The sequence below is a fragment of the Coenobita brevimanus genome, chromosome 97 (assembly GCF_032717465.1).
Source record: "Coenobita brevimanus isolate Jiangsu-jjx chromosome 97, ASM3271746v2, whole genome shotgun sequence".
Lineage (NCBI taxonomy): Eukaryota > Metazoa > Arthropoda > Malacostraca > Decapoda > Coenobitidae > Coenobita > Coenobita brevimanus.
This window is the reverse complement of record NC_137050.1, coordinates 145662-162070: the sequence shown is the minus strand read 5'-3', so window position 1 is coordinate 162070 and position 16409 is coordinate 145662. Positions and strand designations below refer to the sequence as shown.

The window sequence follows — 16409 nt, the reverse complement described above, 5'->3', positions numbered from 1 at the left end:
CTGCAGTGAGCCCCAACGGATGTCAGTCAGTCAGTCAATCAGTCAGTTCATTATCCATCTATTTAGATCTATCTATATATCTATCTAAAAATCTAGGTAGCTAGGTGTATGTATGGATGGATGGATGGATGGATGGATGTAGGCTACGTAACGACTCGTATATATGTATACTGGCTATGTACGTACGTATAAACAACGGCGATATGGATGTGTATCAATCCATCCGTCCTCAATTTTGGTCCAACGAAATTACTCCATGAAACATATAATTTTTTTTTTTAATGCTAGGAAGTAGGAACCAAAGGCCACGAGCCTGAAATAACTGTTCCTTCCAAGAGAAAGATAAAATACAAGAGAGAGCCAAATTCAAGATCCGATCATTTCGAGATGCCTGGACACACTGCTTTTGAAAGACTGGAGATTATTGCTAGCAGGAAATACAGAGGGAGACAGTTCCAGGATTGACCTGTTGCATAAATGTAGGACTGAGAGTAACGGTTAACTCTTGCATTAGAGACTTGGACAGAAAAGGGATGAGAGTTTGCTGCTAGACGGGTGCTACGCGCCCGTCGTAAAGGTGGGGGAATGCAAGAAGACAGTTCAGAGGAGCAGTGACCATTAAAGTAGCGATAGAAAAGAGATAAAGATGCAACAGTACGGCGAAGAGACTGAGGTTGAAGGGAGCCAGTAAGAGGAGGAGAGTTGATGAGATGAATAGTCTTTGACTCCACCCTATTGAGAACAGCTGTATGTAGGGAACCTCCCCACACATGAGAGTTGTACTCTACACGGGCGGATGAAACCCGTGTATACAGTAGAGTCAACAACTGTGCAGAGATAAAGAAGGAACGGAGTCGGCTTAGCACACCTAATCTCTTGGAAGCAGATTCTACAGGAGATGTAATATGATCCTTCCAAGATAAGTCCCGAGTGAATGAAACCCCAAACATGTTCAAGGATGATGCAAGATTAAGCTGAATATTATCAAACATTAGTGGGTACACCTGTGGAAGATTTTCTCGGGTTGATAGGTGTAAGAACTGAGTCTTTGATGCATTAAAAACAACCAGATTATTTTTATCCAGTCAGTGATACGAGCCAAGTCATACATTAGGTGTGCCATAGCCTCATCCCTTGTTTGTTGAAGTAACTGCTGAGATGGACGTTGCGGGAACCGTATGGAAAGGTAGAGGGTGGAGACATCAGCGTACGAGTGGATAGGGTTAGATGTACAGCTTAGAAGGTCAATGATGAATAAAAGGAAGAGAATTGGTGATGGGACAGAGCTCTGAGGAACACCACTATTGATAGATCTAGGAGAAGAACGATGGCCGTCTACAACAGCGGCTATAAAACGACCAGAAAGGAAGCTGTAGATGAAGGCACAGATACAAGGAGAGAAACCATAAGAGGGCAGTTTGGAAATTAAAGATTTATGCCAGACTCGATCGAAAGCCTTTGAGATGTCAAGTGCAATGGCAAAGCTTTCACCAAAGTCCCGAAAGGAGTATGACCAGGAGTCTGAAAGGTAGGTGAGAAGATCGCCAGTGGGGCGTCCATAACGGAACCCATACTGACGATCTGAAAAAAGATTGTGAGAGGAAAGTTGCTTTATAGGGTTTCTATTAAGAACTGACTCGAAAACTATTGAGATACAGGATGTTAAAGCAATTAGACGATAGTTAGAGGGTTGGGAATGGTCACCCTTCTTTGGGGCTGGCTGAATGAGAGCAAACTTCCAGCAAGAAGGAAAGACACAAGTTGATAGACAAAGGCGAAAGAGTTTGCCTAGGCAGGGTGTAAGCATAGAAGCACAGTTCTTGAGGACAACAGGAGGGACTCTATCAGCCCCATATACCTTGTTAATATTGACGCCTGTGATGGCAGAAAATACATCAGCTGAAGACATTTTAATGTCAGCCATGAGGAAGTATGCAACAGGTCAACTCTGGAACTGTCTCCCTCTGCCTTGCTTCCCACTGCCTATGATCCAGTCATTCAAACGTAGTGTATCCAGGCATCTCAAAATTAACGGAACTTGAGTTTGGCTCTCTCTCTTTTTTTTTTTTTTTTTTTTTTTCTTGGGCTCCTGGTCTCTGATTCCTTCATCCTTGCATTAAAAAAAAAAAAAAAACTATCAATCCAACTAATTATGCATTGCTATCTGTTTTTACTCTATCCATCCATCTATCTAGCCATCTGTCTGGCTATCTGTCTCCTCAGGGCATGATTTTTCTCCACGACTGCCCAGTGAAATCCCACGGCAACCTGAAGACGTCAAATTGCCTGGTCGACTCGCGCTGGGTGGTCAAAATTTCAGACTTTGGACTGCACGGACTCAAGTCAGGCACAGATTGTACGACGTTGGCCGATGCTGGAGACGCTCAGAGGATGTGCACAGGTAAGGGAAAGTGTACAAATAAGAGGCGTACATGACAGGAAGGGTGTACATGTAAGAGGTGTACAAATGAACATGTTAGAGGCGCACATGCGAGAAAGTGTGTACATGTAAGAGGTGTACAGGTGAGGAGTGTACTGTACTGTACGTATGCGTGTGGCTACTGGTGGGAGAGGGTGTAAATGTGTGAGGTGTGCAGAATGTGAGAAATTATGTAAATGTGAAAGGTGTATAGTTCAGAGGTGAACAGTGAGGAATGTACTGTACATATAAGGTTTGGGGGTGTATTGGTGACGCTGAGTGCATCATTTGATTTTACAGATTTTTGAAAAAATAATAATAATGATAAAAGGGTTAAAGGCTTTATACTCACCACTTCAAAAATTCACATTCATTCATTCATTCATCAATCAGTCCAACGTTGCCCCATGAAAAGCGTAGAAGCCCGGGGCTAGGCAAGTCCTGACATTTAAGATGAAAGTGACCAGCCTCACTCATCCCTGAGTGGCATTACGTGAGCAATAAACCACAACCATCCCTTGGATATAAACCTTCACCGGCTTAAGCCGACTGGAGCTCCGTAATTACCCACTAAACCACCACGCGCCAAAGTTTGGTTATATGATTACCACCCAGCGTAGTAAATGGTTTCCAGGTGTACAGGAAACCATTTGGCTTGTCACTCAGTGTAGGGTCACCCACAGGCAGAAGGAAGGGGAAAGAATGAAGGAAAGACTGAAGAGGAAGTGTAAAGTCACCCGTAGGCAGAAGGATGAGGAAAGAATGAAGGAAGGAAAGACAGAAGAGGATGGAAGGAAAGAAGGATGGAGGAGAGGAAAGGGTAGACACCCGAGAGCAGCACTACATCGAGTGAGTGGATGATGAGCGCCCCCACCTACCACATAAACCCCTAAAATAAATAGCATAGCCTGAAGATTGGAAGATGAAAAATATAACAAGGGTCATAGGACTGAAAAGTTAACCACATCTGTCCGATATGTGACTGAAGGATCAGCAACGTTAGCTGCATCATAATTATATATCATTTAAAGGAACCTCAGCATTAACAACAAAAATATCAGTAATAAACTTAAACACTGACACAATCAAACATCAACAACAGGAGAGAAAAACACAGACATAAACACACACACACACACTTTAAACAATAGCAACTCTCAGACAAAAGATCCATCATAATTGTTAGAACTTCCAAGAAAGAAGTAAAATAAAATTATTAAAAATATCTCATTAGGCTATGTATCCAGTTTTCTTCAAGAACATTTTATCTTTTATTCTAGTTCAAGGAAGACGATATCATTGACGTCAGGAAAAGCATCTCTTAATGGAAGAATTAATGAAGGCTGAGTCTGTCCTCCTCGATACGGTACAAAGAACAAAAAAATCCAAAGCTGGTAAACTTTCTCCTGTTCCAATAATTCACTATCAGCTGACTAAAACGGTCTGGTGTTAGCGAGATTAGAACACTAGTGATTCTCTGACCACATGAATGTTCATAGTGACAGAGTTATCTTTCGCAGTGACCTATGATACCTTTTTTAGCTGAATATAGTCATCTGGTGTTAGCTGGAATAATATACTAGAGCTGTCCCAACCACATGACAGTGAGCGTGAGTCACGAATGAACCGTTTTGGTTAACCCTTTCGGCCCGAGGACGTCATGTTCATTTTCATTCAGATTAAGCATGAACCTTCGTGATGAGATCAATAAAGGCTATATCGAACCTCTAATGTTTGAAAAATCTCTCCTTAATTAACCAAATTTGTCTACGGATAGCAAAGTCATTTTCTGAAGGGGTACATAAAGATTTGTGTCCAACTCCTCCAGTCTTTACAAAGCTGAATAGAACTGCTTGATGATAACAATAATAAAATTCAAATAACGTAGACACTCGCTTCACCATAAAATGACCCAGAATTTCATCATTTTACAGCTTGTTTCTGGTTGCCCAGTTGCAGAAAAAGACAATGTTATCGTCTACATCGTTTTCTTAGCACTTCTTCGTGACTAACAATATATTTTGCTGTTAATCTACTGCTAATACTCAGCATTCAAGATGGAGCGATGATAGTTTTAGGTAAAGTTGAAGTGAAAAGGCTGTAACATTAAGCTGGTTAAAAATAAAGCAGAAAGTGTGGCGGTGATGTCCTCGGGTAACTTCCCTCTGCCCTCACTAACTTTCCGGTGGGTAAGTTGGTCAATCAGGACCTTCTGCCCGGCTCGCTCAGATGCGGTCCAGGTTGGGTACGAAGATGATATAATGAGGGGAAGATGGCGGAAACTAGGAAGAGATTACGCTCTTCTCACCTCAACTTCGTCGAAAATTACCCTCTCTCCATGTTGAGTGCTGAGATGTATTAACAGATCAACACTAGATTTTGATGCTACTCCGGAAGATGTGCTGTGGAACAGATGCAGAGTCGTAGCAAGGTCTTTTTCTGCCACTGAGAGACGTGAAATAAACAGCAGAAGGACGCAAATCAAGGCGAAGGTAAAGTGAAAAATTATAGAAGCTGTAGAAATGACGTTCAAGTAGTCGACCATGAAATTTATAAAACGGATGGCCCTTATTTCAGCAAGCCTATCTAATATACTATAGCAGTAGCAGTGTGTGTGTGTGTGTGTGTGTGTGTGTGTGTGTGTGTGTGTGTGTGTGTGTGTGTGTGTGTGTGTGTGTGTGTGTGTGTGTGTGTGTGTGTGTGTGTGTGTGTGTGTGTGTGTGCTCATTCCTTTTTCTTCCTCTCCTTACTGTTCCACGCCTATTCATATCAAACCCCCACCCTCACCGTACCCTTCTGTATACACTTGTTCCCCTGTACCCACATCCCCGCCCCCCCGTAGCCTACCCACATGCCGCTCTATATCTTAAAGCCCTCCTGTGTCCACATTTTCACCTGCACCCACATGCCCTCCCGTATCTACATGCCCCCCTGTACCCACATGCCCTTTTGTACCAAAATGCCCTTCCGTGTCCACATTCGCCCCTGCACCCACATGTTCTCTTGTACCCTCATACTTGCCTGTACCTCTTTACCCCCGTGTGCCCACATGCCCCCCCTGTACCCCTCTGCCCCTTGCCCTTTTTATTCCCTGCCCCTGCTCGCTATACCCCCTGGACCCTTGCACCTGCCTGCCCTCCCAATTACCTTGCCATCTTCTACCCTTCCTTTGCATCACCCTGACCCTTGTCACCTCGTTTCCTCTGTCACTTTGTACGCTTCACCTGTCATTTGTTACCCTTCCCTTGCTACCATATACCGTGCCATCTCCACTGACTTAACGCTAACCCCCTCAACCCTGCCACAGATCTGCTTTATCGGGCCCCAGAGTTGCTGCGGGACTCATCAGCGCCCCAGGCAGGTACACAGAAAGGAGATGTTTACTCCTTCGCCATCATCCTGTACGAGGTGAGCCACTGACATCTTTCTCAATCTTGATTTACACTTCTGTTTTCTCATTCATTTTAGTATTTGTAGACGTTTATTTCCACAAAAAAATATAAACATAATTTCTTTCCTACCAGGTGTTTATTGCCACATTTATATACATATACTGAGTAGCACAATAGTGAGGAATATTTGGACTGATAATATTAAAAGTCAACACGAACACGAACATTAGGCATGGAAGTGGATAGTCTGTCTCGCGCCTGAGTGGATATGCGGCCTCCATTGTTGGCATACTATTTGATATTTATGATAAACCTCCCCCCCCCTCTGCATTTTCGTTCATCCCCACCACACTCACTCCAACCACACTACCCCCCCCCTCCAATGTACCACACTCCCCCAGTCATCCTACCATTTCCTCCCTTCTCTTCCCTTCTACCACACTCTTCCCTCCCTCCCTCCATTTTACTACACTCTCCTCCTCCCGCTACCCTACCACATTCGTCTCCTCTAAAGGCCCTACGGAAACAGCTGGCCATATTGGTGCAGCAAATGGATATTTTTGCTGGGCTCCACACAAGTTCGTAACTGCAGCTCGGCATCAAGTTCGCTGCAGGATAACACCATGAGCAGATTTTACGATGCGTTTTTTAACATTTATTTTTATAGCTTGCACAAGTGGTGTTATCCTAATACATAAAGCTGTATAAAATTAGATTTTTCACTATGTTTCAGCTAGCTTATTTCTAGGCATATAAAGATCAGTACCGAGTAGCCAGACGACGCTAGTTCGATTTACACCAGCAGTGTTTACATCCTTTGCCCGTGGTTACTAAGATTGATAGAAATTGGTTGAATTTACAAGATTATTCTTGATATCCATAATTGTGGTAAAGTGGTTCCCATGGGCATATTATCTAGGCCGGGCTCCCTTTGTGGATTAGAAAAGAATTGTTTTGATTTTAAATATTCACAACGAAAAACGGAACAATAAATTTCGGACACATGTCAATTGAGTGACATTATACCATATTATACTTACACTGCATTACTATAGAACTTCAGTGTTTATTTCAACAAGACATTCAGCTACAATATCGCGAAGATACGGCTTGGGCCATGCAGTACCGTGCTGAATCTTCACACACACACAAAATGACATTCACTACGGTTTGGTGAAAGGCTGCATATTATTCATTTCAGCCGTGACAAAACCTTGATAATAATAAAATGCATTTTATAAAATGTTTTAACTTACGGTATTACAGGTCAAATGGTTAACATATAAAATTGTATATACAGTATATAAAATATTTTTTATATACTGTATAAAGATGGGTCAAAAAGGATTGGATGCTGGATGGATGGATGGCTATAACAACTTCCACCAGAAAATATATATATATATATATATATATATATATATACACACAGTATATTAGATACAATCTAATCACAGTACATATCGGTATACTGTATTATCCAACGCAGTATAGGCTAACCATTGATCTAAAGTGGTTATTGTATCTGCATGTTTCTTAACCTACGGTTATGAAAGCATCACAGTCATTTACAACCGTGTGGATTGGTTAGGTAAATACTTATGGTACAGTAATATAATTTCATAGTACAAAACATCATGTGTCAAGAAACAATTAGCTATAATACATCATCACTACTCATGTTTCATAACCTAAAGCATACGGACCCACATCATTGTAAGTCTACTTCAGTATGTGGGTTCTATGTACAAAATATTGTATTTTTTAACCTGATCTGCAGTACCCCGGTATGTATTACTTATGGCTGCAAGTGTCATGTTTGGTGTTGTACCTATAAATCACTTATACACTACCGGTATTCATAAAAAATACTGTAGTTCCAACACTGTACAGCTTTAGGTTTTAAGTACAGTACTGTACATCAATTATTTCTGTATATGCATAATGCTCCTTAACCTAACCATTATTATCTATCACAGTTGATTAAAAGTGTTGTGTTTGGTGTTGCACATAACCTATTCTAATCACTGTGGTGCATGCACTATTAGGCCTACTTTTGTTTTTTTTTTGTCTTGTCTTTGGATATTGTTTTTGAATGACAGACAAATTAAAATATGATGTTAATAATGAGTTGCCAATATTGTGGCGTTTTGGGAGTTGCTATATTTAATGGAAATTTTATCAGTTACAACCACTAAGTTTTTCCCTTAATGAGAAGCTACTCAAAATTAAATCTGTACAGGCCTTGAAGATTGCTTCTGCTTTTGAACGGAGATCAGATACAGCAGTGGATGGATACACCAGAATGCCTTTCTTATAGCTAATGTTGTCAACAAAAGGTATTATCAGTTGGTTACATTTCTTTCTTTGCTGCATTTTAACCTACAATCAGTTATTAACCTTATAAAAAAAAAAATTCACAACCAAGCCTGAGCCCTATACAGACACCCAATATTAAAACGTCCAACATGTATAGTATACATTATCTTTGACTAAATACAAAGGTACTGTCACACCAACCAAACTCTTCATTTTATTGGTTGTAAAGAAGAAAGTGTAAAGTTAGAGGGGCTAAACACAAGGTCTAGCATATAACCTGCCTTATTTGCATTTCATTTATGGAAATATCCTGTATCGTCACACTGCCTTTTTCAGTTGGTATAACAACACTTTTCGTGTATGGGCGAGATACAAGTAAAATAAATAAAACTTGCCTGGAAAACCAGATGACGCTTACTTGCAGACCAGTTTGCTCTCTTCAGTTTCCCTCTTGCTGAATCACAAGTAGTCGGAAAAGACGCACAGAAGGTCCATGGGTGTTACTGCACCCAAATGCAGCACAACCAGCCATTAATAAAGGCAAAAAGGAGAAAAGCACCAGCAAGACAGACACTTCACCACCTGTCCAGCAGCGACCACCAGTCTGGGTCAGCTGCCAACATTACTATTCGGCGATTACCTCGGTATTCACGTGTACTTCGAAGTAAAATCCATAAGTAAAAATAATAATAAAACAAGAATCTTCAGTAGCTCAAATTAACAAACTATACTACCATTAAAGCGACATTTTATCAACCAATCATGTTTCACAGTAGGTGATGAGATGTATTTTTAGACGAATCTGCAATCAGGCAGCACCATTGAGCTCTATAACATGGAGGGGCTGTCTCCGCTGCGAGCGTGTGACTTACGGTCGCCATATTGAAACACTCGCACTCATACACATTTCTCGTCAGTCTCTCGCTCCCCATCCTCTCCACATGGCCAAACCACCTTAGTGTGTTTCTACTATTCCTATCACATCCACATCCACACAATAAGACTCCTTTACTTCCTCATTTGTCAGTCTGTCTCTCCATGTGAATCCACATGCTCCTGTCAAATAACTCATATGTCATAATGTAATATATATATATATATATATATATATATATATATATATATATATATATATATATATATATATATATATATATATATATATATATATAATGATTTTTTTCTGCTTAACACTAAGAACTATATGTGATATATTTAGCCAAGCTTATGAATAAAACATTGTCACTGGTTACAGCGGTGGAGGACATACCTTTCTTCATTTTTCATTATGACCTTCTTAACCTAATGTCCGTTTAATTAGGCTAGTAGCCTAAAGATAAAAATCGAGGTCGATGGAGAGGGCAAATACGAGTATATGAAAATAATGTACATTTCGTCATCATAAAGTATATCAGCATATTATATACAGCAGTATCATTATGTATGAGCTATGAACAGTACAATATCTGTCTATCTATTTATCTATCTATATATATTTTTTTTTTCTGCTTAGCTCTAAGAATTATATGCGATTATTTAGCCAAGAGTATGAATAAGACCGTCACAGGTTGCCGCAGTGCAGAACATACCTTTCTTTTTTATTATGACCTCCTTAAGTTAATGTCCGTTTAATTATGATAGCAAAGATAAAAATCGAGGTCGATGGAAAGGGCAAAAATATGAAAATAATGTATAATTCATCATAAAATATATCAGCATATTATATACAGTAGCGTCATTATCTATCAGTTATGAAGAATACAACCTATATACAGTATATATATATATATATATATATATATATACTTCCATAATTATTTCCTACTGATTTTTATATACGATCATCCAAACTAGCTGCTTTCTTAAACTGGCTGCTTTTTTACTTTTGGTACCAATAGTTTCCTCTGTGATGAATTTCTTTATGTGATGTACCCTAATAATACTGTAGCACTGTGGTACCAGTTTTATTCCTTTTTTATCACTGTCCTCAATGAAGGTGTCAGACATGTCTATTTAGACAATCAAATATATATTCTCTGTATAACAATACTGTGTATGATGTTATGTAACACATCTGCGGAAATAACTAGTGGCACTGGCTGATGTTTCAAGAATTTCTTTTTATTCTTTTGCAAAATTTGAAAGCATTTCTCAGTTTCATGACAGATTTTAAGTACACCGTCACTTGCACTGAGGAGGCCTCCCCTGTCTCTTGGCAGTAGAAGTGCTCAAATGACGATTGCCTTTAGATGCTAAGTACCAGATCTTTTTGACAAAGCATTAAAAAGATATATAAATATAGGAAATTAGAGACAACAAAGCGCTTGACTTCAGAGCCTTTAGATGCTACCAGTGCTTCTTGACAAAATCTTAAATATATTTTTATAAATAGGCCTATAAGAAATTTGTGACATTGAAGCATTGAGCTCTGTACAACAACTCTCTCTCTCTCTCTCTCTCTCACGTCTTTGAACACCTGGTTTTTTTTGGAATTTTTTATATGCGATGCGAATATCCTGCATGTCGCATGAATGAAAAGTTTATTGTGTTTATCAGCGATCTTATAGAATTAACAACAAGATATATTTCTTAAACTGTGAAATGTAATGTCATCTCTCTTCGATGAATTCCTGTGCCGATTTTCGCATCCATAAGCTGCACAGTGGACTAGTCTATGGGACTATATTTTCCGAACTCATCGGCTGATTTCAAAGGGCACGGGTGTCAGGCGGGTTTCAACAGAGCAGCGGACCATGCCCTCCCCGTGTTATACAGCTCAGTGGCTGTGAGACGTTTGCACAAAAAAAAAAAAAAAAAAAAAACGGCGTCATGTTGGCTGACCAATCAGCGACCAGCTGAAAATATTGGCTGTCCAGTCTCTCCTTCTGTAGGGTCTCAACGCTCCTCCCTCTCCCTGCCACACTTCTCTCATTCCTATTACTACGGTTTTGTTCATTTTGCTTAGGCTACTGCCCTTAGCCATTTCAGTATGATGATTTTTTTTAGCCCAGTCCTACCTCGTGACGATTTTATTCAGCTTAGAGGAGATATGTGTTGTGTCCTTTTCCTCAACTTACAGAATTAGATATCATAGCTATAGTCTTCTCTATAAATAACAGCCTCGAGTAAACCATTAGGTTAGTTGCTGTTTGCCTTCCCTTATACTCATCTGCATTTGTTTGTACTCTATCCTCCCTCAGGTCCACGGACGTCATGGTCCTTGGGGAGCCATCGACCAGAGTCCCGTCTCCATAATCCGGCAGGTTATGGCGGGACCACTGCCTGCCTCATCCGCTGTTAGGTACGTGGCTCTCAGCAAGCATAAGTAACTTCTCTGACCTTCTTGCTTTACAGTCCTTACCTTCAACTTGCAGAATTAGACATCATAGTGATAGTCTTCTCTGTAACAAACAGTCTCGAAAGGACCACAAGGTCTGTTGCTGGTTGCTTTCCTTTGTACTCCTTTGTACCTATTCTTTGATCCAACGGCCCGTATTCTCGTCGGTTATCAGTTTATTTACGCATATTGCACGTAAATATTATCTAGCATGTTATGTATTAATCTCTGTCATATTAAAAGGACAGCACAAAGGAGCTGAGCAAAGTATAACATGCAAAGTATATAATTAAGGAACTTGTGGTAGCAAGCCTCCTAAACTGTCAAGAATTCGGGCCAATATCTTTGTTCGTCACGTGTGGCTTACTTCTTTCATTGTTCTCATTTTCTTTCCACTTTTCTAGTCTTCCTCATCCCTTGTTAAGGACGTGGCTCCCAGTAAGCACAGACAACTTCTCTCCTCGTCTTCTCTTTGATAAACGAAATCTTAATTTGTCACTTCTCTTGATGTTCTAATTCCTCTCGTTTACATCCTGCCTTACCCAAAAGGCATGTGAGTGGAATCAAGCACAGGCAGTCTCTCCTTCTCTCACCTCTGACTTACAGGATCTTAATCTGTAAATTATCTGGCTAATTTTTCTTCTCATTTCCTTCCACTTGCTGTTCCCTACCCGTCTAACCCACTGTCATGTAGGTGGGTAATAGCATGCAAGAACTAACAGGAAAAAATAAGAAAAGAAGCACAGATGGCCTATACTTATGTCACCTCTTTCATTTACCAGGTCCCACTATCTGTTTCTTATCCGGATCAGACTGTTTTCTCTTACACACACACACACACACACACACACACACACACACACACACACACACACACACACACACACACATATATATATATATATATATATATATATATATATATATATATATATATATATATATGTGTGTGCAAAAACTTCGATTTAGTTTCTGCATCCTAATAGGTTTTCCTACATATGTGGTGCGGCCGGGGTGGTGGCGTGCATTGCCGTGCCTCAGAACTCTTGTTGTTTAACCACTGCATAGGACCAAGAGGAAAACAACACACAAAAGACAACCAAGCCACAGCAATGGCTTGGTTGTCTTTTGTGTGTTGTTTTCCTCTTGGTCCTATGCAGTGGTTAAACAACAAGAGTTCTGAGGCACGGCAATGCACGCCACCACCCCGGCCGCAACACGCCTTTTTAAGGCCAATTCAAATCCTATTCCTTCAAGCAAGCCTCATACTGGACTACTGTCGCCAGTAACCACCTTATGACAGTCTAAACTGTCATAAGGTGGTTACTGGCAACGGTAGTCCAGTATGAGGCTTGCCTGAAGGAATAGGATTTGAATTGGTAAGGCCCTTCCAATTAAAGTAAAACGTATGGGATATATATATATATACTGTCGCTTGAAGAACTTACCCACCATTTCTATACCTATTGATAACCTTTCCTTCTCTTCTCTCGTTTTTTATTTACCATGTAATTTTTTAATCTGTCTAGCACGTTTTGTTACCTCTTTTCTTCTAATGCATTTTTCTCTTTCTTGTTATCTAGGTTACTCACTTTTCACCTCTCATAATTGTTGCTGTTAACCTTCCAGCTTACATCTGTCTTGTTCTCTCTCATCTTTTCTTTTCCCTTTGTCCTTTGGATTTATAAACCTTCCCTTCTTTTAGAATCTCCCCTTTTGTTACTCTTTGTCACTTCTCTCATTCGCCAGGTAGTTCTGTTGCTGTCTACCTAGCGTACTTCTCTGCGCTCTTATCCCATCTCTCCCATGCCTTCTCACGTTTCCTGGGTCCCTCCAACACGGCATCAGCATCCTCCCCCTTCCATTTCTCCTTCCAACCATTCCTTTCCCTCCATCAACCCCACCAATCTCAGTCCGTCCCTACCTTTGCTTCCCAAACCTTTCTTTCATATCCCTACACGATAATTTTCCTCCCTTAGTCACTCTGCCTTCTAACTCTCTCTTATCACCCGGTGTTTATCCATTTCTTCCTGTCCTTTCCCCGATAGACATTTCTTTCACCCACTCTTCCCTTCGCCCACAATCCGGTCTTCCTCTCCCCACAATCCATTCAGTGTGACTCTCTCCAACCCTTCAACCTCCACCATCATAATGGATTGATTTCAATGGTCCTCGTCCTCAGTTTCTCTCCATTATTTTTCTGTCATCACCATCATCATCATTATCCTTATCATCATCATCATCATCATCATCACCATCATCATCATCTTTATCATCATCATCATCCTTACATCATCATCATCACCATCATCATCATCATCATCATCATCATCATCATCATCATCATCATCATCATCATCATCATCATTACCCACCCTTTGTTTCTCTTCTTTTCTAAAGTTAATCCCCTTTTCCCTGTATCTACAATTACCTCGTCCTCCTCATACCCTCCACCATTTATTCGTCTCCTGTCACCTACCATCTCCCTCTCTGTCTCTCTCTCTCTCTGTCTCTCTCTCTCTCTGTCTCTCTCTCTGTCTCTCTCTCTCTCTCCCTTTTTTTTTCGCTGCACCCACAATCCCTCTTCCCCCCTTCACCCCCCCCCCCTCCAGCGTCTCGGGTTGATTTCCATGGCAACGGTAGGATTAGTGGTCTCTGGATCAGCAGTCTTTCCCCCACATCATGACTTGGTCCTGCATACCTTCGTCAGCTTTTATCTAGGCAAACATTACACACAAACATACAACACACACACACACACACACACACACACACACACACACACACACACACACACACACACACACACACACACATTACGAGCCTGACTTTGTCTCGTGAACATTTCATTCAGGTAAGAATGATGATCACACACACACACACACACACACACACACACACACACACACACACACACACACACACACACACACACACACACACACGAATGATGATCACACACACACACACACACACACACACACACACACACACGAATGATGATCACACACACACACACACACACACACACACACACACACACACACACACACACACTCAAGCATACATACATACAGTACATATAAACAAAGAAACGCGCGAACACACACACACACACACACACACATACACACACACACACACTCATGCATACATACATCTATCTATTTCCAGACGCCTCAATCCCGTTTGGGGTGGCCACAAACAAATCGCCTCCACGTCGCCCTGTCCCCCGCCATTTCACTTCCCTGCTTCCAACTCACACCCACCTCTCTCATATACCTCTCCATCCCATCCCTTTATCTCATCCTCGGCCTCCACCTCCCTCTTCCCCCCTCCACCTCACTCACACACACTCTCTTCGTCAGTCTCTCACCCTCCATTCTCTCCACATGGCCAAACCACCTCAGTGTGTTCCTCATAACGCTTCCTATCACATCCACATTCACACCACAACGCTCCTTTATATCCTCATTCGTCAGCCTGTCTCTCCATGTGACTCCACAGGCTCCTCCATGTGACTCCACAGGCTCCTCTTAAATAACTCATTTCCACTGCTCTCACTCTTGACTTGTGTCCTTCCAACAACGTCCAAGATTCACTTCCATACGTTAGAGTTGGTATCACAATAGCGTTATGTAGTAACTTTTTCACTTCCATGCTCACTTCCCTGTTTCTTATCACTGCTTTCAAAGAACCAGCAACCTTTCTTCCCTGCTGTACCCTTTCAAGCACTTCATCCTCCAAACCTCCATCTTTACTCATCACACTACCCAAGTACTTAAATGTACTCACATTTTCCAATTCCTCACCATCCAACCTCGCTGTACATTCACTGACTTCACCTCTCTCAAAGACCATCACTTTACTCTTCCCTACATTCACCTTTAGATTCCGTTTCTTACACACTCTCCCAAACTCATCCACCAAGCCATGCAGCTCCCCTTCGTCTTCACCCAACAACAGTATCATCCGCAAACAACAGTACAGGGAGTTTCCAAACACTATCCTCTCTCACCAGGGCCACTCCAACATCCACTACCCTACCTTGTACCTCTTTTATTACCCCATCCATGTACAGATTGAACAACTATGGAGACATGACACATCCCTGTTTCAACCCAACCTTCAAAGAGAAAAATTCACTTAGTTCACCATTCACACGCACTGCAGCCTTAGCACCATCATACATACTCTTCACAGCATTCAACAACTTCTCATCTACTCCATATATTCTTAATACTTTCCACAATCCTTGTCTATCCACCCTGTCATATGCTTTCTCCAAATCCATGAAAGCCGCATACAACTTCTTTCCCTTCTCTAGAAACTTTTTCACTAAAGATCTAAGAATGAATATCTGATCTACACAACCTCTTCCCTTCCTAAAGCTTCCCTGTTCTTCTCCAACTAATTCCTCTGTTCTTTCTCTAACTCCGTCAATAAGTATCCTACCATACACTTTTCCTATTACACTAAGAAGACAAATGCCCCCATGATTACTACAGACTTCTTTTTTCCCTTTTCCATTATACAAGGGAATAATTATACCTGACTTCCAATCCTCCGGGACTCTACCTTCCTCCCAGGCCAATCTGCACATCTTCCACATCCATTCTACTACTATCTCTCCCCCATGCTTCAGCATTTCACCACACACTCTATCAATTCCTGAGGCTTTCCCCAATTTAACTTTCTTCATTGCTTCCACAACTTCTATCCTACTGATTTCTTCTTGTCTTCTTACCTCCCTCCTTCTCCCAGCCATTCCCCAGCCACTTATACTCGCACTACTTCCATCCTCTATGTTCAACAATTCATTAAAGTGTTCTCTCCATCTGCTCACTTTTTCTTCCTTCTCCACTAGTAATCTACCATTTTTATCTTTCACTCCCCTGCTAACCTCACTTCCTCCCTGTCTTACTCTCTTCACCTCTTTCCA

General features: G+C 41.1%; 1 protein-coding gene across 1 annotated transcript in view; it reads left to right on the top strand.

Moving 5' to 3' along the window:
• LOC145413756 (guanylate cyclase 32E-like) overlaps positions 1 to 16409 on the top strand; it is a 196190-nt gene that overhangs the window by 159312 nt on the left and 20469 nt on the right. The window contains exons 19-21 of the mRNA XM_080283413.1: positions 2224 to 2401; positions 5727 to 5827; positions 11331 to 11431. Coding sequence (XP_080139539.1) covers positions 2224 to 2401; positions 5727 to 5827; positions 11331 to 11431 — 380 coding nt within the window. The remainder of the gene's footprint in view (positions 1 to 2223; positions 2402 to 5726; positions 5828 to 11330; positions 11432 to 16409) is intronic.